The 27,647-nt window shown below is 39.3% G+C and overlaps 1 protein-coding gene across 1 annotated transcript in view; it reads right to left on the bottom strand.

Annotated features, from left to right (window-relative positions):
* The window catches only part of nek10 (NIMA-related kinase 10), a 149,882-nt gene that overhangs the window by 4,877 nt on the left and 117,358 nt on the right, over nucleotides 1-27,647 (bottom strand). The window contains 5 exon segments of the mRNA XM_051936095.1: nucleotides 2,677-2,729; nucleotides 6,095-6,203; nucleotides 8,589-8,699; nucleotides 14,316-14,416; nucleotides 18,207-18,247. Of these exon segments, the coding sequence (XP_051792055.1) occupies nucleotides 2,677-2,729; nucleotides 6,095-6,203; nucleotides 8,589-8,699; nucleotides 14,316-14,416; nucleotides 18,207-18,247 (415 nt within the window).

The following is a 27,647-nucleotide window of genomic DNA, read 5'->3' as shown; positions in this document are numbered from 1 at the left end:
AAGGTTGATATATTGTGCGTACAAGAGACTAAATGGAAGGGGAGTAAAGCCAAGTGGTTCGGAGTTGGATTCAAATTGTTCTATCATGGTGTGGATGGGAGGAGAAATGGGGTAGGAGTTATTCTGAAGGAACAGTATGTCAAGAGTGTTCTGGAGGTGAAAAGAGTGTCAGGCAGAGTAATGATTATGAAGCTGGAAATTGTAGGTGTGATGATGAATGTTGTTAGTGTATATGGACCGCAAGTTGGGTGTGCAATGGGTGAGAAAGAAGATTTTTGGAGTGAGTTGGATGACGTGATGAACAGTGTACCCAAGGGACAGAAAATGGTGATTGGAGCGGATTTCAATGGGCATGTTGGTGAAGGGAACAGTGGAGATGAGGAGGTGATGGGTAGGTATGGTGCCAAGGAGAGGAATGAAGAAGGTCAGAGGATAGTGGATTTTGCCAAAAGGATGGGCATGGCTGTGGTGAATACTTATTTTAAGAAGAGGGAGGATGTACAAGAGATGTACAAGAGTGGAGGAAGATGCACACAGGTAGATTATATCCTATGAAGAAGTGTCAATCTGAAGGAAATTGAAGACTGCAAAGTGGTGGCAAGGGAAAGTGTAGTTAAGCAGCATAGGAGGGTGGTCTGAAGGATGACGTTGAAGATCAAGAAGAGGAAGAGAGTGAGGGCAGAGCCAAGGATAAAATGGTGGAAGTTGAAAAAGGAAGACTCCAAGGTTGAGTTTAGGGAGGAGGTGAGACAGGCACTGGGTGGCAGTGAAGAGTTACCAGACAGCTTGGAAACTACAGCAGATGTAGTAAGGGTGACAGCAAGAAGGGTGCTTGGCGTGACATCTGGAAAGAGGAAGGAGGAAAAGGAAACCTGGTGGTGGAATGAGGAAATACAGGAGATTCAACAGAGGAAGAGGATGGCAAAGAAGAAGTGGAATGGTCAGAGAGATGCACAAAGTAGACAAGAGTACAAGGAGATAAGGCACAAGGTGAAGAGAGAGGTGGCGAAGGCTAAAGAAAAAGATGAGTTGTATGAGAGGTTGGACACTAAGGAGGGAGAAAAGGACCTGAAAAAGAGAGTGCAGGCAGGGTGGAATGGGTGGAGAAGAGTGTCAGGAGTGATTTGTGACAGACGGGTATCAGCAAGAGTGAAAGGGAAGGTCTACAGGACGGTAGTGAGACCAGCTATGTTATATGGGTTGGAGACGGTGGCACTGACCACAAAGCAGGAGGCACAGCTGGAGGTGGCAGAGTTAAAGAAGCTAAGATTTGCACTGGGTGTGACTAGGATGGACAGGATTAGAAATGAGTACATTAGAGAGTCAGCTCAAGTTGGACGGTTGGGAGACAAAGTCAGAGAGGTGAGATTGCATTGGTTTGGACATGTGCAGAGGAGAGATGCTGGGTATATTGGTAGAATGCCAGGGAAGCAGAAAAGAGGAAGGCCTAAGCGAAGGTTTATGGATGTGGTGAGAGAGACATACAGGTGATGGGTGTAACAGAACAAGATGCAGAGGACAGAAAGATATGGAAGAAGATGATCCACTGTGGCAACCCCTAACGGGAGCAGCCGAAAGAAGAAGAAGATCAAGTGCATTTTACATGTATTCAATCATATTCATATACAGTGAATTCAGAAGTATTCAGATCTCTACACTTTTTGCAGATTTCAGTTTTTGATTTTTAATAAATATGCTAATCTTTCTGAAACACATTTTTACTGGACAGCTCCGAGGCCCTGGACTGCAACACTTCTGCCATACCCGGTAGTGCTGACGGTAGAGGATCAGAGAGCACCTAGAGCACTTCTGGTTGCACTATAAACCAGAGGCTGCCTCACTCTGTTCAGGGAACCAGAGTCTAGAGGAGGTCAATGAAGCTGGCCTGAAAGAGTGGAGAGAAGAAAAGAGAGAGAAGAAGAGTATTGTGTTGTGCTGTTTGTGAACTGTGCTGTGGTTGTGGGAAATGGGGGAAGGCGTTTCCCACAAGGGAAAAAAGAAGAAAAATAAAAGCGGGTGCTTGTACTTGTGCCTCTGCATGTGTCTGTGTCGGGTTTGGGCAGCGCTGTGCCAGTCTGGTGGTCCACGATAGATAGATAGATAGATAGATAGATAGATAGATAGATAGATAGATAGATAGATAGATAGATAGATAGATAGATAGATAGATAGATAGATAGAACTTTATTTGTCCCTACAGGGAATTTAGCATTTTACAAAAGCTCTGTAAATACATAAATAGATAGATAAATAAACATATATACACACATTTTATGGTCTTATTTAGCAGTCCCAGTCCCAGTAAAGCATTATGGAAATGAATTATTGTTGGAATTAAGGAGCCCCCATAGCGTTTCTTGACGCACTTCTGTTGGCACTCAGTTTTGTTTTAATTCTGTTCTTCACTACAACCTCTGGGAGGGTCTAGAGAGCAGATTGATTGGCAAAAATGGCAAACTCATCCATTTAAAATTAAATCTACAACACAGAATGTGAAGGGGTCTGAATACTTTCTGAATTCACTGTATACATTGTCAGTGACTGAAAACGTCCAGACAAAACAAAAATGTAATTTTATCTGATGTGAATCAGCAAATGATGTCAGGTTAAACATTGGTGACATAGCAACTCCTCAACATCTCAACCTATTTCATGTTTTTTATGTTGCACACCAACCTGCATCTGTTCATATGTGACTCCTTCCTGATAATCCACCCCAGTGCAGCCACCTGAAAGAAGGAGAAAGGTTTCAGACTACAAAGCCATGACAGGAGTCTTACAAATTCCTACCCTGTGTTCAATGTGTGTAGTGATGTCTACTCTCAGTTTCCTTGCCAGTAACTGGCACAATACCGGCAGCCTGATGGCTTGCTTGGAGTTGTGCCTGGATAGTGTTTATTCATTAGCTCTTCTCCTCAGATATCTGAAAGATTATAAAATTCTTTCTGACATTTCATTGATTACATACCTGCAAGAACAGGCGCTTTACCTGATATCCAATTTGTTTATCTGGGTTTCAAAGTATAAAATGTCAAACTGATGGTGTATAATAGCAATTTCTTATCATACTGCATTAACCTCTACTATTTTAAATCAGTCTGAAAAACACTGGAGAGGACCCATTATATTCTTTGTTGACTACAAACAGATAAACATAATGGAATCTCAAACATTTTTATGAGTTTTAGGAGCTGATTTACATCTTTCATCTTTATAGTTTTCATTTACTAGTATTGTAGTTTGCATTGCATTTCATAAAAATACAAATAAGAAAATGAAATTGGATTGCGTAATATACTTAATAAATACTACGCACATGCATCAAATAACGAAAGTAATGAAATGAGGTGCTAAATGTGCATGTAGAGACATTGCAGGTTCAGAGTTCATTTTTAACTTTCTCTGCAGAACTTGCTCTCGCTGCTTTTTCCTCTTTGTTTTAATCACATAATCACACTGCCAATCGGAGTTTGCTGTTGGGTTCTTTATATTTGCTGTTATTGTGGCACATGCTTGAAGGAAATCAAGTAGTGAACTCTTCCATTTAATTGTCTCAATTTCCCAGGCCTGTTATGCCTGCTATTTCACTTTAGTTTGCTTTATTTGGATTGAAGATATTAAGGGTTGCTCTTCCTTTAACAGCACGTCATAGGCAATGCCAGAAACGCATGTAAAGGAATCACAGAAGAGAAATACAGAATTACGATAATTGTAGGGCAAATCTCCTGTGTGCTCTTCTGTGCAATGAAGATTTGTTATGCTCAACACTTCCAGGATATTCACCATAGAGATGATGAGATCCTATGATATTTAATTCTTTTCATCAATAAGTTGGCCTATTCAATGATAAAATGTTTTGCCAAATATTTTTAATGTAATCAGATACTCTGGTAACCTTCAATATCCATACATGGCACAGGATGTGAGATGAACTAAACTATTCTTTTAATTTTGACTGGTGGAGAAAGACACATTTTAGATCTATGCTATGCAAATTATCTCAACCTTTATAAGATCACGCATTGGTATATATGTCAGCATTTGCTATTGTGAACTCAGACTGTTCATATGACATGCTCCCTCAGATCTGTCAAATAAAGGATGACCATTGGAACCATTGCAGGAACAAAAATCCCCAACAGTAATTCCTAACACAGAATAATTAGTTCATTCATTTTTTGAATCACAAGATCATGAGGACACCGGAGTCTGTTCTTGCTGTATTAGTAGAAAGACATAAGCAGCTCTTTCTGGGTTCAGGACATACTTATGCACAAACAAACATTTATTCACTTTGGACTAAACAAGAGTCCATGGATAACCTGGCAGAAAAAAACATGCAAAGAAGGAGAAAATATTTAATCTCCAAATAAACATTGACTGGGAAGGATGGCACTTGAAGCTGTGCAGAGAAGAGCAGACAAGGGCATCCCAGGACTTAAGGACATGTCTTATTTTGACAGGCTCAGAGGAGACTGTGCGGGAGACCTGATATGTGGATGAAAATTCACAAAAGTTTTACAATCTGTGCCATTTTGATAACCAAAGTGCACCCACAGGAGGGATTACATGGACTTTGGCATAGAGACTGAGATATTGGACTGACATTACTGGAATAGCTTAGTTTGGTTAAGGTTTAACAATTGATTGTTTGTTTTTCTATTTGACAAAAGTTTCAATCACTTGAATGGTGTATGTGTATATTAATTATTTACTGAGTGTTCAAAAGTTTACTTAAAATACATGACTCAGCACTCACTGGATGGCCATGTGTTAGCAATGTAAACCAGACAATGACTTACAGAGAGGGTCTTTTTCTTTTACATCTGGGAATGACAAATGTTGCTCTGAGTCTGCATCAGGGGAGGTTCTATAGCTAAGAAATGTGCCACCTGGAATGAGGATGAAGATCATCTTAAAACGGTTATAGCTGCAGGAGGCTAGATCAGCGGTGGACAAAGTCAGTCCTGGAGGGCCGCAGTGGCTGCAGGTTTTTGTTCCAACCCAATTGCTTAATAAGAAGCACTTATTGCTTGAGTAACAATTCTGCTTCATTTTAGTTGTCTCGCTAGTTAAGATTTGGAACCCTTACTGCTTATTTTAGTCTTAAACATCTGTACTCTCGGTTTTTAATGGCTCCTTATTAGCAATAAGATGCAAATGCCAAAAGAAAGCAGACTTTCTCCATTTAGTTTATTTCCATTGTCACCTGTGTGTATTTATCGTGCACTATTTGGTTTCATTAAATACCTGGAAGGAAAATGAAGAGAAAAAAGTGAAGGACTGAGAATTACTCATCTGTTTAAGACTTCAAATCATTTGGATGATATCCTTAGAAAGGAAAACAAATCTAGGATATGAGAATGACCTGACATGGCAGAGTTAAAGCACTAACAAGCCATGAAATTAAATTATTGGCAAGGATTGTTTTCTAATTAAGCAACTTGGTTGGAACAAAAACCTGCAGCCACTGCATAAGCTTGAAGTTGATTATTTAAATAATAGGTGAAAGGTTTGACTAATGCTAAGACAAATAAAAGGGTAAGGTATCAGTATGCAGGGCAGCCAATGCAAAAATTAGGGGCAGAAGAAAAAGGATAAAAACAAAAAGAAAAAACGGAGAATGGTGGCCAAAGTGAGAGCTGTGATAGCCAGTAACGACTGGGACTTCCGGAATTGGAGCAAGAACATTTACAGATCCGAAACTGATTGAGAAAGTTAACAAGAAGGGGGTCAGCTTAATACAAAGTCGAGTGTACCCCCTTAAAGTCCCAGCCATACTGTAAAGGTGAGGACAGTCTTTGAAGACCAATATACAATACCACAGGACATAATGTGACTAAACATTTTGAATAAACTTAAATAAACTTTGACAATTTTTAAAAAGTATCGCTTAGCTATCTGCTGAACAAACAAGATGGTGGACTGAATGGTATCCCCTCATTTGTCAAATTTCTTATGTCATTCTTTAGTTCTAAGTTGTACATCCTGGTATTATAAGGTAGCCTCGTTTACCATTACACAACATGACCACCAAACTGCAGTTTAAATATGAGAAGATTTTTTTATCAACAGTAACATTTGGTTTTCTTACCTGTCCTGTCCTCTGGGATTACTGAGTTTCCTCCTATAGACTGACATAGAAAACGATAATCTGTATTTAAGAAGATGGGTTCAATCAACTCAGGAGAACCCTGCAAAATCTTTGAAAAAGAGAAAGACTGAGTTTATTACAGGTTTTACTGTATATTGTTATAAGTGCATCACAGTGGTTCAGTGATTATCTTTGTCACTGTTGGACTTTCTTGTGTCTATATGGGTTCTGCCATGCTGTAATGGGTGGGAAAAAAGTTGTGCTTTTTACAGTACAAAACTAATAGTATTTAACTTGTGTCAGTTTATTTTCAGATCATTATAGGGCTATTTAGATAAGATGTAAGTTTTAAATGAATAAAGCTATCATTGTTTTTAAAAATGTGGATTGACTTTTGGAGCGAAGGTAAGTATGACAATAACTCATAGGAAGGGCAAGGTGTTTTTCAAGAAAAAGAATTCTGGGATGCATGCATGCAAATGTAAAAGCAAACACTTAAAAGGGTGTTATTTATTTATCTATTGGAATGGTAATGTGTTTTTCAAGAAAAAGAATTCTGGGATGCATGCAAATAAGATTTAAAAAATTCTGAGAGATATGCAAATGTAAAAAGCAAATACTTAAAAGGGTGTTATTTTTTTATCTATTTATATGTTTAAGCTCAGCCACTCACACATATACACACACTCAAACGAGACATATTTATAAATGAAGTTATGTACAAACTACTTAATAACATAAAAGAAAGAAAACCATCTAAAAGTCACATTGACGGATGGGATACTCAAATGAAAATACACGTCTGGGGATGTTCTAAAAGTTAGCAGTAGCAAAATCTGTCACTGCAAAGGCTTCGCACACGGGATTTCTTCCTAAAACACCCACCCCAGTCCCTCCAGTCCTTGCATTTTAAACTGCTGGGGTTTCAGGGAGAGAGCAAAAAGAAACTGAACAAAAGACCTGACGCAGAGAGAAAATAAAAAGCTCAAATTGCTGTTATCCACTCAGGAGCTCAGTAGCTCAAGGTAATTAATGCTTAATGAATCATTTGTACATTGTAATGATTGCTGCAACAGAGGAGACACGTGCACACACGCCACTGCAGCTACTTGAGAACTGCTTCTGTCTATTATGATCTCTTTCTGTCACTTTGACTATCACATCACAACAGCAAATAGAGCTTAGATAAGCATTGTGGTCTATGTATTGTACCACAAAGTAAAACACTGCGGCTATATTCTGGCAGGGTATGTTTGCATTTCTATTTAGACAGTAATGTTAACTTTTTTTAGTTACTCATTTAGACGGGTATTCAGAGGGTGAACGTTGTGCAGCCTCATCTGTGCATCTGCTGGTGTCATCAGGTGGATCGGTTGATTTGGGTGTGTTGAGTACTGAAATCTACATCTCCTGGGGCTCTCTTAACAACATCCTTTTCATGAGGTGTGACACATCATTTACTTCAAATGCATATTTTGCAGTTTATGTTTTCATGAATATAGCTAGCATTTCTTTGAAGCTTACATTAAGTCCTGCACCATTGTCATAACATGAACATCAGAGAGCACACACAGCACCTGCAATCATATATCATAGTATTTTTTTGGAAACTTTTCTTTTTTTAATAGTGTTTTTTGGAGACTTTTCAACTGTAGACAGTTCATCTTGCTCTCTGTCAGACAAGGTTAACGAGAGCACCTCTGATCTTTGCAGTTCAAAATCACTGCCCTTACTCAGAGCGCCGCATTCACAAGGTGTTGGACTGCTTTAGAAATGTGACACTCAGTGAGACTTCTAATTGTTCTCATCCAGTTTGATTCAAAATTCACTCATGGTTGTCTCCAGATGTATATATTATATGTCTGGCTTCAGCGAAAATAACTAGCACTTATCTAAATCATGTCCAAAATTCAGAAATGCACCTAAACTAATAACACTCAGGAGTAGGGGAGGCTGGTACAAAGCCAATTCATATTCTGATTCATATACTTATGGGTGACCTACCTTTGGTTTTTACAGTGTTTTGGCAGGGTACCCATACACCATTTTGTTAATGCGTGTAGACTATGAGGATGTTTTGAGTTTAAAGGAAATAAATTATTATAATCATGGATATGAAATGATGCTTTGTATTACTTATGAGGAAATATGACAAAATTTACATCTACTTAATACTATTTATGTATTCACGAATGTTATCTGAGGTGTACATCTGATTTAGGTCCTCCTATTTGATTTTAGGACTTTCTTTTCTTTCTTTCTTTGTTATTGAGTAGTTTGTATGTAATTGTTGTTTCATTATGAATTCTAAACTGAGGTTTTGCTCCTGATAAAATGTATTAAAGTCGACTTTTCTTGCCATATTTGCAATTGTCAATCAACCATACATGCATGTTTGGCACTGTGGAGGAGGAATGATAAATAGGTGAAGTTAAACTATATTTATCTATTTAGTCAGCGCATTTGGTTAACCACAGAACATACATTCACCCACCTTTTTCATTTCCACTTTCAACTGGTATGGATTGCTCTGTGGACAGAACAGCAGCTTTTTGTACCTTTCAATGGCCCTCCTTCTGAAGTCTTGATGTAACGCTGGTGGCAGCTGCAGAAGAAATACAGAATCATTTCTGCCATTATATTTCATGCCGCAGCACGCTTGCTGATTTATTCTGTATGAAGTGCAGTGTATGACAGCAGTGCAGTGATTTCTCTTTTCATTACATTTTTAGCTTTTATTGCTTATTGAATACAGGGGCGTGTTTGATTGCTTTATTATCAAAATATTTGTCACTCCAAGGGATTGCTTTAAATAAAACAAAAAGCACATCAATATCTCCAATTCAACTGCAGAATTAATTTTTAATGGCAATCCTTATTTCATCTGTCATGATACACAAAACAAAATGGATTTTCTCGATGAAAAATGGAACTAAGCTACACTGCAACGAAACTCATTGACTAAAACACTGATATTAAAGACAAAATACATGGAAAATATCCACACTTTAGGTTTTGCCATTTTTTGGATAACTCTCTTAATTTAAACCATTAATGTCAGTAATTAAGCAGACAGATTTCCTAGAGTGACCAATCTACTGAGGTAGGTACATTTTGTGCTTTATAAATAGAAGTCCCCAGCTCTGAGCATGCTGCTATCTGAAATCTGCTTCTTGACATTTTACCCAGCACAATGGTGTGAATGGCACCCCTCAGAAGCGCTTTTATAAGCATCCTAATTTATCTTAGTGCATTGTGTGGAGAATTTGGCACAGTTACACAAGCAGATGCTAGAATTATTATAGATGAGCAACATTTAGGTTTGTACTGAAGTTGAATTTATAAGGGCCGAAACCATCATACATTTTATTTTTATTTCAAGTAAGCTATGAGTTGCCTCTTATTTATTGTTTTCTATCCATGTCACTGAAATCAACATCCAATGCCAGAGAAACTGAAAATGTGTGGGTCCATCAGTCCAGTGCAAGACTGGTTTATTTTTAGTGAGTGCTGCTTTGAACTGTTATCCCATTCTATAGGGTCCGGGGTCTTCAGCTACCTTAACTAGTCTGATATCAGACAGTTTGTGGCCATCTCCACTGTGCGAAAAGCAAATGGTGCTGCCTCCAATTTCTCGGTGCCCAGGTTGGAGTGTCTATGAAGTTTCCTGTCTCTCAAGGCCCTTTCCACAGTCCTTCTTCCACTAATCTGTGAGTGGATCAACCTATTTATATGTTATAATCTGTAATAGCACTTATGAATCAGTGTGAAATAAATGATAGAAGTGTGGCATAATACCACAAAAGATTTAAATAAAATTAATATTGTTCTTCATGCCTGAAAAAGTGACTCCCGCACAGTGCTACTGTATGTAAACCTCTATCTATCCTTTCAGTAAACCGGTTCTGGGACTGTGGGACTGGAGGCCATTCTGACGGCATAAGGCACAAAAACTAATCCTCAATGGCAACACAGTCCTTGGCAGGACACATTCATATGCATTGGGCATATTTTGAGTTGCCAGTTACCCTAACTTAAATGTTTTTGGGGTGTAGGAGGAAAAATAGATTACTGTACAGGTTCTGGAAAAATATGCAAACTTTACACTGATAGTGCCCAGACTGCTGAAGCTATGAGTATATGAAGCTATAAATCAACTGTATCATAAATGTTGTAAGTCGCCTAAGATAAAGGCGTCAGCCAAATAAATAAATGGAATGGAATGTAATATACAGGTACATCTGGATGAGCTATTGGAACAGCTTAGCTATTAGCTAAACAAATGGGCTTGATAGATTGAATTGTCACCTCTTGTTTGTCAATTTTCTTGTTTCTTAAATGTTAATTAGTTACATTCAAAATAAAGTGGTCATTTATTGTATTTCTAAAAATTTGCAGGTCTTGTTTCCAAAACAGGATGTAAAATACAAATATGTTTATTTGTTATACAGTAGGCACTGTATAACAAACTGCTCAGACATTTAAAAAGCACACAACAACCTACTACATCTTTCTGGATAGATAGCACCCAGATTAAAACTGATAAGGAAACACCTAAAGAATTGGAATATGTTCTCACTACTACCATTTCATTTAAAAATGGTGTTGTTAAAACAAAAGGATTTCTGTTTCGGATAGTGTTTTTATATCATTTACAAACGAAGCTCAGTCCGCACTAAGGTGACTGAAAGCCCTTATGACGTAGCTGTTAATCTACTCTTGTGATGCATGCATCGGTAGAAAAATCCTCAAAGGGGTATAACTCAGCTGGCCATAAGATTTATTGAAAAACTGTAGTGACTAGTAAGTTATATGTCTTTTGTGCATGTTTGCAGCAGTCAGACTACACGAAATGCAATACAACAAGCACCATGGAAAGCAACTGTTCTCTGGCCACTATGTTGGAATAGGTGTTTTTTTTCTGTGAAGGATGACCAATCGCATAATGAGATGTTGTAATGAACAGGACCCACGTAAGTAAGGGCCACGTAATAAGCATGAAGTAATCTGAGTGCGATTGCAGTCTGCATTTTCAGAAGTCTTTGTTTTCATCCATCCACACTGAAACACAGATGCTAAAAGCATACAGCTCTGGAGAGCATTTCCAGAAATATCCACTCTCCTGGGGTAGTGTGGATGAAAGGTGAAACGAAGAGTAATGTATACAGTAGTGTGGTCTGGGTCTTTTAGCTCTGGGCAAATTACAAAGTCAATATACATTGCAATTGTTTAGATACATCTAAAGTGCATTCTTTATAAATAAAGAATAGGATGGTTATGTGATTTATTAAGGGACAAGTGGAGATTGAACAGACAACTAGTGCCATTGTCATTAGGAGTATATCAGGATGGCCTGACAAGGCAAAATAAAGAAAATCTACAGTGGCTATAAAGTATATTCATTCACCTCTTGGAGGTTTTCACATTTTATTTTTATACAATGTTGAATCACAATGAATTTAATATGTCTTTTTTGACATTGATCAACAGAAAAAGACTTTTTAATTTTAAAGTGAAAACAGTTCAATGCATAATGGTTCAAATAAATTACAAATATGAAACACAAAATAACTGATTGTGTAAGTATTCACCCCCTTTAATATGACACATCTAAATCACCACTGGTGCTGCTAGAAGTCCCATCATTAGTTCAAAGGAGACCACCTGTGTGGGGTTTCAATTGATTGTTGTCTAAATGCACCTTATCTGGGAGGTTCAACTTGTGGTGAGTCATTATTGTGGCCTAACCTAGACAATGAAGACAACAGAACACCCTAAGCAACTCTGTGAAAAGGTGACTGAAAAGCACAAGTCAGGGGATGGGGAAAAGAAAATGTCCAAGTTGCTGAATATCCCTTAAAGTCTAGTTAAATCAATCTATAAAAAATAGAGTATGGTACAGATGTAAATGTGCCATCCACACAAAAATTGAGCAATTGTGCAAGAAGAAATCTAGTGAGGGAAGTATGTAGAAACTCTGAAGGAGTTACAAGCTACAGTGGCTCAGGTTAGACAGACAACAGACAACAACTGATGCCCGGGTGCTACACCAGTCACAGGTTTATGGGTGAGTCACACAGGAAAACAGGGCCATGACATCTTGGCTAGAGGTGGTTATATGACACATGGCAGAAGGTCTTATGCTAAACACTGCACCTTATCAAAAACTAACCATCTTCACTGTGAAGTACAATGGTGGCAGTACCTTATTTTGGGGATACTTCTCTGTAGTAGGCCCTGGAAGACTTGTGAGAGTATACACTACTGGTCAAAAGTTATACAGTGTAATATTGTCCAAGTAATACTTCAGAAGGTGCGGTAACACAGTCTGCTCCAACTCTGCTTTAAGACAGACAGAGGGTTTTTAAGTAATCAAAAGAAGTTGGGACACTTGTGCAAATTGTTGGTTTCAACTAGTAAGGCTTAATTTACTTTAAATGCTGCAAAATATCTGCAGGTTGTAACCTATTAGTTGTTCCCTGAAGAAGGCCCATTTTTAATATTCTGAAATTTCTTTTTTTTTTCAATTTTTGCTAACCAAAATGTTAAATTTAAATCTCTGGCAGTTTGCTGCTTACCTTTTGATCATTTTAGATCATTCACTGCATTTTAAATGATTAAATTTAAAGAAAAACTGGAAAAACTGAGGTGTTCTAAAACTTGATCAGTAAATAGGGGTAAATAAAGGCATCAAAATTCAAGGAAATACTGGAGGAAAACCTGCAGCAGTATGTAAGAAACTTGTCCCACTGGAGAAGATTTCTCTTCCAGCAAGACAGAGATCCCAAACATAAAGCCACAGCCACACAAGAATGGCTTTATACCAACAATGTAAATGTCCTGATGGCTGAGTAGTGTCCAGATCTCAATTTAACTGACAATTTTGGCTGGACTTGAAAAAAGCAGTTTGCTCACAATCTCCATGCAACCAGACAGATTTTAAGCAAAGAAGAAGAATGGGGAAAAGTACAGTGTGCAGGCATTCAAAGCTGACAGAGGCCTGTGCACACAGAATCAAGGCTGGCATGGCTGCCAAAGGTGCATCTACTAAATACTGACTTGAAGAAGTGAATACTTATCTGATCAGCTATTTTCTGGTTTATATTTGAATTAATTTAGGCCACTTTGCACAGATCTGTTTTCACTTTGACATTAATCTTTCTCTGATGATCAGTGTCAAAGATACCACATTTAATTCACAGTGATTCAGTGTTATGCAACAATAAAATGTGAAAACTTCCTAGGGGCTGAAAGCGTTTTATAGGCAATGCACTAGCAATTGGTATGCTTCAATAAATGGAAGACATGGAGCACCAGATAGCAGTGCAACCTGTAAATAATTCTCCAGGACAGTCAGAATGACAGGGAAGACCTGGCACACTGGGGAAAAATCCTAAAGATTTCTGCAGGCCCAGCAGCCAGGGCACTGAGATAAACAACTGGCTCCTGCGTTCTTTAAATGAAGACAAGCTGACTGGAAGCAAGCGCGGCTTTTTGCCCTCATCTATAAAGGGGGGGTCAAGGACTGTCTTCTTTCTGGAGCCACTAGAGGTCATTGATGACCAGCAATCCTACACAGGGAAGGACTTTGAGCATTGAGGAAATCTTTGGGTGGCATTTAAAGTGAAAAAGATTGTGCAAGAGGGAAATATTTGTGTCATTTAAGAAGTGCTAAAGCATACAAATAAGTCCCTTAATCTGTGAGAAGCAGGTCCTGTGGGGCAGTAGGATTTCACTTACTATCCTGTTCTTTTGTGTGCTGCCTCTAATCATCCCACTCTTGTATATTACGATTAATAAATACATTACTCTTGCTATTCTTATGAGCTCTTTTGGCATTTTCAGTCTCAGCTGGAACGACTCCCAGAAGGAGCCTCTTAAACACACTGCTGGGAAAAACTCTCTTTCCTGAATCATGGCTGATACAAATGGAAGTCTGCATGTTACTGTACTAAAACCTTCACACGATTCAGTTATGACTCATTTCTGCCAATTAAAGTTGGTAAAAAGTTTTTTTTTGTACATATGTACATTAAAATATACTTTGCATTTGATTACTTGTAAAGGCCATAAAGATATATCAAACCTCTGTTAAGAAAAAAAAAAAATAATGTCTATAAATGTGCTGAGTAATCTTAAAGTAGCATCACCAGTGACCTTGGCATTAACCGATAAAGAAATCAGATTTAAAATGATTGAATGAAAGAGATAGAGTCCAAACCTGTGTAATATAGATAACTTTGTGCAGCTGAAGGAGAATCATTTGAATAGGATCACTTATCTGACGCACTTTCTTTTGGGACACCGAGATTCCAGCAGATGCTAATGAAAAGAAAAAGACAATGCATTGAAAATGAAGCTTTGTAAAACGATCCCCATTCAGAACATAGCATTGTAAAACAGGCATGTAGATTAAATACAAAGAAAGTACTGATAGTAAGATTAAAAATAATTTGAGAGCACCTAATTAAACTCTCAATCTGGCACAAAATATGTGGGATATGACGTGAGAGATACTGTCATGATTTTAATTCTGTTTTAATTCTTTTAGAGTTGTGACAATCCCACTGCAAGTTATGGCAGGCGTACATTTTTTAAACTTCTTGTTTCCAATCATAATTTAATAAACTGGACCACAACTAAATTAAATTGTTATTTGCACCAATCAGAAACAACATTAACACCACTGACAGGTGAAGTGACGAACACCGATTATCTTGTTACACTGGCGCCTGACAAGAGGTGGGATATATTAGGCAGCAAGTAAACAGTCAGTCCTTGAAGGTGACATGATGGAAGCAGGATCTGAAAGACTTTGGAAAGGGCAAATTGGGATGGCTGGGTCTGAGCATCTCCAAAATGGCAGGAATGTAGGGGTGTTTCTGGTATGCAGTGGTTAGTACCTACCAAAAGAAGTCCAAGGAAGGTCAACCGGTGGCAGGATCATTGGCATCCAAGGTTCACTGATGCGTTCGGGGAGTGAAGGCAAGCCCATATAGTCTGATCCCACAGATTGCTAAAAGACTTAATGCTGGCCATGAGATAAGACACAATGGATTGCAGCTTGCTGCGTATGGGGCTGCATGGCAGCAGACTGGTCTGTGTGCCCATGCTGAGCCTCTATCCAATGACTAGAGCCCCTACAATGGGCACATGAGCATCAGAACTGGACCAAGGAGCAATATAAGGAGGTGCTCTTGTCTGATAAATGACATTTTCTTTCAGATCATGTGGAAGGTGGGGTGTGTGTGTGTTGTTTACTTGGGGAAGAGATGGAATTAGGATACACTGTGGGAAGGAGGCAAGCCAGCAGAGGCAGTGTGATGCTCTGGGAAATGTTGTACTGGGAAACGGTGGGTCCTGGCATGCATGTGGCTGTTACTTTGACATGTACCACGTATCTAAAGATTGTTGCATACCATGTATACCCCTTCATGGCAACAGTATTCCCTGATGGCAGTGGCCTCTTTCAGCATGGTAATACGCTCTGCCACACTGAAAAAAATATTCAGGAATGGTTTGAGGAACATAACAAAGAGTTCAAGGTGTTGGCTTGGCCTCCAAATTCCCCAGATCTCAATCTAAGTGTGCATCTGTGCGATGTGCAGGAAAAACAAGTCCCATCAATGGAGGCCCTACCTTGCAACTTACGGGACTTAAAGGATCTGCTGTTTAAGACTTGGTGCCAGATACCATAGCACACCTTCAGAGGTCTTGTGGAGTTGTTTTGGTGACACGTGGGGGGCTTACACAATATTAGGCAGGTGGTTTTACTGTTGTGGCTGATCGATGCATGTATACAGATTGCAAACTATGCTGGGCATGTGGAGGAGTTTAGCTCCGATGACGAGGTCAAAAACATAACATACATTCTTCATTAAATACATGCCAAATACCATTGTTATCTGCAACAGTGAAACGACGACTCCAGGATGCCGGCCAAAGAGGCAATGTTTCAAAGAAAAAGTCACACCTGAAAGTGGCTAATGAAAAGAAAATGTTAAAATGGGCAAAAGAATACAGACATTGGTCAGAAGATAACTGGAAAAGCACATTATGGCCAGCTTCCTAAAGTTATATTTTCTCTGTTGCGGAAAACACGGGTATTTGGTGTGTATTCAAGGAAGAAGCCAACTAAGGACCTGTAAGGCATTTGTTTCTTACTCTACACATTCTTATCCTCATATGCAGCTAAGCATCTGGGCCTTCCCCTTCTTTATCTATCCTGCTTAGATCCAATTTGCCCTCCTCTCTCAAGACAGTTGTTTGCTGGGTTTTCTACTCCATTTCTTGTTATCTGTGATGATTAAGACACAATTTAAAGGCCCTGGCACATTAAACAACTTTTCCGTTGACTGTCAGTCACAGATTTCATTTACATAATCTTGGGGAGTAACAGGCAGTCATGGCGCACCACTGTGGTTGATAGCTGTTTAGTCTGACGTACCCAACAACTCAGGGTATTTTGGACCTCAGCAACAGGAGGCGAGCTCGCCTGTCTGATGTCTTGTGTTTTACATACCGTGATAAATGGGAATAAATAAAGAAGGGCTGTTATTGCTTTCACTGTGCCTGGAAAACATTTGTTCAGCACTGGCTCTGTCAGGCAGCACATTACTAGACGTCAGGAAAAAGGGAAAGCACACGATACTTTGGAAACATGAAGCTATGGTGGAAAGTCACCACGAACTTCTGTTATTTGTCATGCCCTATGATTTCTAGTCATGTAATCTGACATCAGGCAATGAGATCAGCAACTGCAATTGTCAACTTTGACATCCCCTCCAACTAGGAGTTGTACAGGGGTGGGCAAAGGTAGGTTTACAGTATGGAAAAAGACATGCAGTTTATGATTATTATAATAGCTTTATTAACTCAATTACTCAAAATACTTTATTAACTTTATAAACTAAAAAGAATGTCACAATGGCACAGTACACTTAGGTAAAATCTTGTAAGTGTTCAAAATGCTTGCAACTGTAAACCTATGTGATGGATGGCCAGCAGCTCAACCCCACTGGGACGCCCCTGGAATGGAAGGATGAGGGAAGGCACCTATTTGCCGACACTGCTTCCCCCAAAACGCTAGGTGGCATTTCTCCTGCAGTGCAGCAGTGCCCTGGATCCCCACAGGGCATCCTGGGACTTGGAGTTCGGTTTCTCAGCCCTGTTGGGTGCCGTGGGTGCCACCAGGGGGAGTTGTTGAAGAACCTGGGGATTCATGCTTTCCTTTAGCCCGGAAATACGAGGTAGTCATGAGGACGGAAGCCCCAAAGTACTTCCGGGCTGAAGAAAATGTCAGTTCTTCATTAGACCCGGAAGTGCCAGTCAGTCATGTGGTTGGAAGGACGGAAGTACTTCAGGGTCAAGGACTATGTAAAGGACTGATGGGAACCCAGCAAGCTCTGTCCTCTACCACCCAACTCCGGCTCGCTTGTGTGGAGGAGAGATTTGGACATTTAAATATTATTGTGTTTATTTGTTTATTGTGGTGGAGGTGCTTTGGGCACTATTTATTTAAACAAAACACATTAAACAGCTTCTTGGTATTTTAATAACATGTTGTCAGTTTCTGTGTGTCGTGTTAAGCGCCATCTAGTGTTACACCTATTTTTGCCCACCCCTGTATAATGTGCCACCAACTTAAGGGAGCTAATGTCACAGAAAAAAGAAAAATGACAACAGAGAGTTAAGAAGTTATAGCTATGGCAAAAATATAAATCTTGCCACATATCTTATAAATGTAAATCTCACAGTACTGAGCTTTTTCTGAGTGTAGGATAAGAGAAGACTCTTAATTAAATATTGACATTAATTACAAGGGCAAATGACTCGATGATTGGGACACTTCGCCTGAGAACCACTGCTGTAGTGGAAGCATGCAAAAAACTGTATTTGCTTTTGGGTTATTTTTAAATTCAACTTTATTATACTCAAAATAGTCAAATTTTAATACTTCAGATAGTCCTTCAAAATTTCATAAATGATTCTTTCAGGGGTGCTCCTCAATACCCACACAATCCAAATTTTTAATTTTTCTTTGACTTAGATTTGAACCACCTGCACAACACTGTGATAAAAAAATGCACTATGTTAAGTTATTATACTTTACCTGGTCTCGGCTTTATGTTTGAAACTGAAAGGTCTTTGGTCCTGCAAGATAAAATATTAAAGGTTGGGAATTAATTACATAAGGCAGAAACAGGAGGGGTGAGCCCAAAATACGGAAGTGCCCCTGTAATTTCAAAAAGAAAAAAAACAATTTTCTCTTAGAGAAACTTCAGTAACTTCTATCAAGCCCTACTAGGCTGCTTTTTCATGCAGAAGAAACTTGAATAAACAAGAGCATTTTCATTCTTTACATAATCCTTAATCCTGCAGGATGGTCAGTGATGTAATCCAATATATTGTACGTGAGACTCATTTGGATGAGTTTTCTTTGAACCGAGGCAACCGAAACTGTACATGAAGAGGAAATGACACCATTTTTTCTGTGAGCCAGTTCCATCATTTTCTTACTCTGGATTTAACATGCTGTTTTCAGTGATGCATGCTGTGGACACTGGCCCGGACACAGACAGGCGGACACCAATGGTTTAAACACCAACACACTGTGACAGATAGGGTCGCTGTCGACCCCTTGAACCCTCAGACCACACGTCAGACACCAGATAAAAGTCCAAATGTTATTTTATTTATAATAACAATGTGCACAAAGCACCTACACTCCACAATACTCAATAAATCCACCAATACACAATAAACAATCAATCCTCCACTCTCCCAGACACGTTGCCACCCTTCCACCCAGCTCTGCTCAACTCTGGGATCTCCCACTGTCCTTTATATAGTCCGTGACCTGGAAGTGCTTCTGAACCCTCAGTCCATGTGACTTCTTAGCACTTCCGGGTCAGATTAAAAACTCTTCTTTTTCATCCCGGAAGCACGTCATTTCTTCTGTCCATGTGACTGGGACGTACCTTCTGGGGTGTAGGGAAAATAGTCCCTGGGCCTCCCTGCAGCGACTCCTGGTGGCCCCCATGGTATCCAGCAGGGCTGTGCATTGAAAGTTCACTGTCCATAATTCCCTGCTGGCATTCGGGGCATCTCCATGCTGCAAGGAGGGCTCCATCTGGCAGCCTGGGGGTGTTGGCCAGGATGAATGGCCGGCCATATCTCACAACACGTTTATTAAACATATTTACAAATAAAGTGCCAGACAACCCCAAAACTCCCCCAAAGTTCAGGCCTCTCACACAATGCCTCTCTCTCTTCAGGCTGCCTCCTTTCCTTTCCTCCCGAGCTCTATCCTTCTCCGCTCCCGACTCAAGCCAACAAATGGAGGGAGGCGGTCCCTTTTATAATCACCCGGACGTGCTCCAGGTGCCTCCCGATTAGCTTCCGCTGGCACTCCCCAGTGTGGCGGAAGTACCGGCCACACACCCGGAAGCACTCCAGGTGTCCCTGGTCATCTTCCCCCCAGCACTTCCGGGTGTGGTGGAAGTGCTGAGGACCAGGGCTCTCCAGGCATCGCGGCGCCCCCTGGCGGTGACCACGGACCCCTATAGGGTTGAGCTTCCAAGCTCAGTTCCCGTGGTCCCCAAAGCCATCAGGACGGTCGCCCCCTTTTGTGGTCTGGAGGAGGTGTAATCCCTCCTCCGGTCCTTCTGGGCATCCCGGCTGGGTGCCACCCCCAGCCGCTTGCCACAATGCACAAGACAGTTTGGACTCCAGTGAACAAACGATACACCTTGGTCGGAAGGACTACAGGTTGTAATGGAATGGATATTTTGGAAGTGTAAGTCTTTACAATACGTCATGAGTATGCATGCAGTGTTAAAAGGGCATATGGCTATCAATCCACTTTCGAATTGGATTATTCCAATTCAGGGTCATTCAAAGCCACAGTCTACAAATGCAGGAACCAGTCCTGGATGGGGCAAGAAGCACAGAGTACGTGTTTCAAGGTAAATTATTAATAACAGGTGCCTGTTTGGAAAGGCCCTCTAGTCTGCTCATTAACTGTTGCCTCTGGCCATTGCACAATAACAGGACTGCGTTCAAAGAACAATGCTTCCTCAGCTTATTATGAATGATCAATTATATATAAAGCTGCTGGAAACTTTTCGATGCCCTCAAAATGTCCCTAGGTCATTTCCTGCAATCAAATACAAATAAAAGTTACAGGCTGTGTACTGCAAACATATTCCTGAAATTCAAGTTCTTATACAACTGCTGACTAATCTGTGAAACTACAACAGACAACATTAAACGTAGAGAAATTCAGTTCAGCTTTGGCAACAGTGTAATATATTTTAACAGTTAAGAGACAGAATCATCGTATTGTAATGAAGAGCAATAAAACACAATATTTAAGATTTCCACATAATCTTACCAATTGCACAATATAAAAAGACAATTAGCAATGACTTGTTGATATCACCTTAAGTCATTGTATTTCTTTTTGACATGTTATTAATCTTATTATTCTTCATTTTGATTTTTATTGTTGTTTCTGAGATGTCATTGTGCCACCATGGAATACTCGAGCTTTTGAATTAAAGACAGAACTCTCGATCAATGTATGAGACGGGAGGAGGGTCTTCATTTCAAAAGTTCCATATTGTTTAAATGACCAAAATTTCCATATTGTTTAAATGAGCTTCACAATCGTGCACAACTCTGATTTTCCAGAAGAATTTATTTAAGAGTATTTTAGCAAAGAATGCATGCAATTTGGACTTTGAAAGCATACAACTATAAAGCTGACATGAGAATTATGTGACACAAGTAACTTGAGATTTTTACATGAATTTTTTAATATTGTTGGCTGTTGTTCAATACTGGCCAGAACTGGTATCATAAACTTTGTGTTCTTTATTCTCCTTGAAAACATGAGACTATAAAGTATTCTTGGCCATAACTACTAACAACAGGATATAAATAACAGACAAAAAATATATACTGGATGTACATCATTTTTTATTATTTTTATGTCTTTAGTGGGAGTTATTTTCTGTCTAATTCACAAAGGTGTCATCATATTTTTGTTATTAGTAATGACATCTGTTGCCGCCATGTTGGCAGATTGTGACGGTGACATCATCATGCCACCTTTACAAAAACTGGCAGTGGGTGGACTGACGTGACTTTTTTTTTTGTGATCAAATTTTTATTGATATATAAAAAAAAACACTTTAATGGGGAAAATAAGCCATTCTGATGGGAATTACAATAAAATAAAACCCCATACTCAGATCCCACCCTGCCACCCTACCACCCAAAAGCCCCGTTACATTAAAATTAATAGTGGCAACAAAAGTATAAAGGAGCCCATGAGGACTAGCAAGTTGAGAGAACATCACAGCATCGACCCCCGTTAAAGACATTTGATTTATAGATTCATAAACAAAGGAAAGACTTAATAATAATATTTTTTAAAATTTATATTGCACTTTTCTCACTACTCAAAATGCTTTAGTGAGTGACAAGCCACTTCATTGACCACTAATGTGCAGCATCCACACAGATGATGCAACGGCAGCCATTTTTGTGTCAGTACATTCACCATACATGAGCTGTTACATGGTGAAGTGGTGACAGAGATAGTTAGCCAATTAGAGACAGGGGATTATTAAGGTGCCAAAATGACTAGGCTGTGGTGGCCAATTTAGTCAGGACATTGGGATGCACCCTACTCTTCATGAAGGACGCCCAGGGATCTTTAATGACCATAGAGAGTCAGAACTTTGTTTTTACGTCTCATCCACAGGACAGCACCATTTTTATAGCACAGTGTGTCCATCACTGCACTGGGCCATTGGGATCCACATTCAGACCACAGAGTAGGCACCCCCTGCTGGCCTCACCAACACTTCTTCTAGCAGCAACTCAAGCTTTTCCTAGATGGTCTTTAATCCAAGTACAGGCCCTGCCTGAACAAACTTAGCTTCAGGTGGATGACCTGTTCTGAAGTGCATGTGGTGTGACTGCAAGGAAACCCTAACATTAGTTTCAACTAAAGCACCTTTATAATACAAAGAATATAATATAAAGTATGGCCAAAAGTTGCACGGACACCCCTCCAAATTATTGAGCTCAGTGTTTCATTGTTAACAGGCATTCCATTGACAGACACTAGCAGTAACTGAAGAGTTCAGTGACTTTCAACATGGCATTGTCATAGGATGCCACCTCTGACACAAGTCAGTATGTGGAATTTCTGCTGTGCTAGATCTGCCCTGGTCAACTGTAAGTGACATCATTGTGAATTGGAAGTGATGAGGAGCAGCACTAACTCGGCCATGAAGTGGCAGACCACACAAACTCTCCCAGAGCAGTGCCCCTGAGTGCTGAATTCCATAGCATGTAAAAATCATCTCTCCTGTGTTGCATCACTCACAATAGAATTCCAAACTGCCTCTGGAAGCAACATCAGCACAAAAACTCTGCGTTGGTAGCTTCATGAAATAGGTCTCCATGCACACAAGCCTAAGAGTGGTGTAAACCATGCAGCCATTGGAATTTTGGAGTCTCAGAAACGTGTTCTTTGGACTGATAAATCACACTTCACTATCTGGCAGTCTGATAGACAGATCTTTACTTGGCAGATACCAGGAGAATGCCATCTTCTGGACAGCATGCTGCCCTACAGTAAAGATTGGTGGAGGAGGGATAACGGACTGGGGGTGTTTGTTCGGAGTGTGGGACAGGGTACTGCTAACACTGCAGCATACAAAGTCATTTTAGACAACTGGCAATAAAGTTAGGGGAAGGCCCTTTCGTGTTCAGGCATGAGTGTGCCACAGTGCACAAAGCCTGGCCCACAAAGACATGGAGGAACTCAAGTGTCCTGCGCAGAACCCTAACCTCAACCCTATTGAACACCTTCGGGATGAACTGGCAATGAGTACAAATTCCCACATATACACTCCAAAATCTTGTGGAAAGCATTCCCAGAAAAACAGAGGCTGTTATAGACACAAGGGCAGGCCAACTCCATATTAATGTCTGTGGTTTTGGAATGAGATGCCCAACAAGCTCATAAAGGTGTGATGGCCAAGATTCTAGGGATTGACTTGTCTATGTTTAAAGACTTTGAGTTTGGTTCTCATTCTCATCTTGATTACATGATTTTTCCAAAGAAATTGCTTGACTTTGGAAAGCCCTCCCAGTATTCTTTTGGATATCCCATTTCAAATACTTTCTTTTCCCACTTATTAAATAATTCTTACAGTTCATTTGAACTTTTTTACCAAATTACTATTCACAGCAACTGTATCTTTTGCTTCATTATATATATTTAAATATTTTCTATAGCACAGTCTTCGAAATGTTATTATAAAGTGTTTAGTGCCTGTAAGAGTTATGCATTGCCACTTAAGCTCTTCTAGAAGGGAAACAATGGAAAAGTAAAAAGGAGTCATAACTAACTGCATAATCCCCACCCTCCAGTTATGAATAGCCAGATGAAATTTCAAAGAGTCCCATGTCAGCATAAGAGTACAAGTGATGAATGATGACCTCCATCTTCATCATCCAAGGACACACATTTTCAAATCATAGATCCCCAGGATGCCTTGCTACTCACCGGGACCAGTGTAACACAGAAAGTGAATTAATTACACAGTGTAAAGGTCTTTGCCTCCTTTTTTGTCTTTCTTTTTTTTAACAAACCCCATTCCATATTGTCAGCAGACTTAGCCAACCTAAATATAGTGATCCTGTTACAGGCCTGTGGTGAAATGGAGCTCCAAAGAATAATAAGAAGGAGGGAAAAACTGAGAGATGAAATAAACAAAAGAGGCAGGATGTTATGCTATTGCTCAGAATTGAGTAAGTGAAAGAGGATTTAAAAAGAAAAAAATACTACTACTAGGAAAATACTGCATTGACAAGGGACAAATACCATCAAAGTAAGGGGCAAGGCAGGAATTAAAAACATGCAAGGGGTCCGGAAAGAAATCCATAAAAAAAAAAAATACTCAAGGCACAAAATGAAGTCAAGAAAACACAGCTGATCACTAAACTGTTGAATGCTCCTTGACGTTTCTCTGATACTAAAGACAGCTAAAGAACACCTAACAATTTTGATTAGAACAGGCCATTCACCCTGACTAGATCACTAACTGTATTCACGCTATATTCTGAAAAATAGCATCAAGTTGATATGTGAAGGACCCTAAAGTCCTACTCTCCACCACACTACTTGGTAATTTATTCCATGTGTCTATGGTTCTTTCTTTAAAGACCAAATTTATAACTTTTGTGCAAAATTTGTATTTATGAAGTTTCCAACCACGTCTCTGCCTTCTTGTGGAAGAATTTCTTTTAAAATCATTTGCATTAACCCTAAGCATGACTCGAACTTGGAATACTATGCAACTCGGTGATATTTAATGATCTGCTTTACATTTTTAAGCCCGAATAATGCTCACAAAAGTATTCTGCAGCCATCTAATGAACTGAATAACATCATGCTGCTTGGTGTAAGGATAAAAACCTTAGCATCAATCTCAAAAAAACTAAGGAAGTGATTGTGGACATTTGGTGGACTGGTACTCTCCCTCTTCTCCCCTTTTACAGGTTGAAATTGTCACCCGCTTCAAATACCTGGAGGTGCATATTACAAACAAACTCTCTTGGAGCTACAATACGGCCTATCTGGTAAACCAAGCCCACCAACACCTCTGCTTCTTGAAGAGGCTGGTCTGAGCCCTCTATTCTGACCTTCTTTTACAAGTGAGTGGTAGAGAGCATCCTCACCTCCTGTATTACGGTTTATTACAGCAGCTGCTCGGCCGCAGACTGGAGAGCACTGTAATTGTGGAGTTTTTTTTTTTTGTTTTTTCTGTGCTCCCTGGCCATCGGACCTTACTTTTATTCTATGTTAATTAGTGTTCTCTTATTTTAATTCTTACTTTGTCTTTTTTCTCTTTCTTCATCATGTAAAGCACTTTGAGCTACATTATTTGTATGAAAATGTGCTATATAAATAAATGTTGTTGTTGTTGTTGTAACGGGTGGTTAAGTCTGCACAGCAGATCATCAGGTCCTAAATTACTTGTTTCTACCTACTGTATATACTCGCGTAAAGTTCTTCTGCGTATAAGTTGGGACTTGATTTTACTGTGTAACTTTCAGTATTTTATAATGTCGGTCGTATACAGTAAGTCGAATGTGGAAAACTCACGCTATTGGTCCAAGAGATTATGATATGCTAACGCCCACCTGAGAGAGTAACCATGGAACACACTGCCTTTTTTTTTCTATGTATTGTGCCTACGTGACCACACGGTAACACCCAAACTATTCTGAAGTGACGTTTGCACTGATTTGTGTTTTTTGTATCTCACACCCTCATACACCTGTATCGTAAGAGCATCCATTATCTATGATGGAGCTTTCGATCAGAAGACAATATGAAGCTGGTTTTAAATTTAAAGCTGTTGAAATGGCGAAAGAAACTGGTAACTGTGCTGCTGCAACAAAATTCAATGGGTCTTGAGAAACTGGTGCGAGATTGGAGGAAGCAAGAAAAGATGTAAAAAAAAAAAATCAAGTGTCGTATTTTTGAACAGGCGTATAAGTCAGGGTCTGAGTTTATGAAGACCTGACTTATACGCGAGTATATACGGTATTTTACTTGCTGCTACTTATAGGGCATATTGCAATAATATTTCTTTAAGCTTTAGTAATATTACTTATGTATAAATGTTATTTCATTCTATTTTATTGTATTTACTCTGATACCTTCACTATGAAGCTTTTGGGGTTAAGGGGCTACTTATAGGGTACTTTTTACTATGATTTTTTTTTTTGAGGGGGGTTAACGTGGGCACTGTTTAATTACCGGGACACAAGTACCAAATTTTCTTTCTGCATATGGATGTTAGAATGACAGTAAAGATCCTTGATCCTTGATAATCATGAACAGTTCTAGAACAGATGCTGCCACCACCATACTTCACCACAGTGATGGTATTAGGCAGGTGATGAGCAATGCCTGCCTTCACCAGGCATAGTGCTTGAAGTTCTGCCCAAAGAGTTCGGTATTTGTCTCATCAGACCAGAGAATCTCTTTCCTCATCCTCTCAGAGTCCTTTAAATACCATTTGGCAAACTCCAAGTGGGAGATTGCCACTCAGCCATGCACACCTGATTGATGCAGTGCTCCTAAAATGGTCATTCTTACAATCTATTCTCTAATCTAAGCTAAGGACATCTGAAGCTCTGTTACAGTGACCATTGGGTTCTTGGTCAAGTCCCTGACTGAGACCGTTTTTGCCTTGTTACTCTGTGTGGCTGGATGACCAACTCTGTGAAGTATCCTGGTGGTTTCAAACTTCTTACATTTCACAATGATTGAGGCCACTGAGCTCCTGAGAACACTCAAAGCTTTAGAAATGGTTTTATCCCTTCGTCCTGATCTATGCCTCACCACAATTTGATCACAGAGGTCTACAGAGAGTTCCCTGGATTTCATGGTTTGGGTTTTGTGCTGACATGCAGTATGAACTTTGGGACACTATTAACACAAATGTGTGCCTTTCTAAATGATGTCCAATCAATTCAGTTTTGCCACAGGTTGACTCCAATAGAGTTTTGGACACATCTCAAGGAAAATTAGAGCAAACAGATGCGCCTAAGCACAATTTGGAGTGTCACAGCAAAGGGTCTGATTACTTCCATAACTTTTAGATTTCCGTGTTTTAATTTTAAAAAAATGAATTGTTCAAAAAACATGTCTTCCCTTTGTCATTATGGGTTATTATATGCAGATTTACTATATGAGCAGAAATGGCAAATTTATCCATTTAAAATTAAACCAACAACACAATAAAGTGTGCAGAAAGTTGAAGAGGTCATAATACTTCCCAAATTCACTGCAGCATCTCCCATAACAAAACAATAGAAAAGGGTGATGACAAAGCCAAACAAAATGGTGTTGCATTGACAATACCAATCATAATTTTTATAACATTTAAAAATAAAAGCAGACAAAATAAAGCATACAAAAATGTTCCAGATGCCCAAGTGTAATTATGATACTGTATATACATTTTCTTTTCATTAGAATTATGATAGCTGAGGCGTGCAATAGAGATTTCATGCTGTACTTGTAATGGAAGGAATTATACAGTGGGTGTCAAGCATGCTGAAAAAGCAGCTAGTGTCAGGATTTAGTTATATTGGGTAAAGGATTTATTGCATTACATCAAAGAGTAAAAATGGAATAAAAAAAACATTCAGGATAAATAAGAAAGTGTTTCTATAATGTACAATATAATGTACAACATAATGTACGATACAGAATAACTTGCTAGCTTTTCAAATTATTTCTGCATGGTCCTAATGATTATTTTCCTATATTCTGCTACAGGTAAATCTTACATGCTGTTGTTAGCTATCCTAGAGGGGGATATTACTGTCACACCCCAGCTAGTAACAAGAGCAAAAACAGGATCTTTATAAAATAAAATAAAATGCTATTCAACAAAAGTAACCTCTTTGGAGCACAAAGCACAAAATGGAGTTGCCTGAGAAGACAAGA

The sequence above is a fragment of the Erpetoichthys calabaricus genome, chromosome 13, assembly GCF_900747795.2.
Source record: "Erpetoichthys calabaricus chromosome 13, fErpCal1.3, whole genome shotgun sequence".
NCBI lineage: Eukaryota > Metazoa > Chordata > Cladistia > Polypteriformes > Polypteridae > Erpetoichthys > Erpetoichthys calabaricus.
Note: the sequence above shows the minus strand (reverse complement) of the source record. Positions and strands in the feature narration are given on the sequence as shown.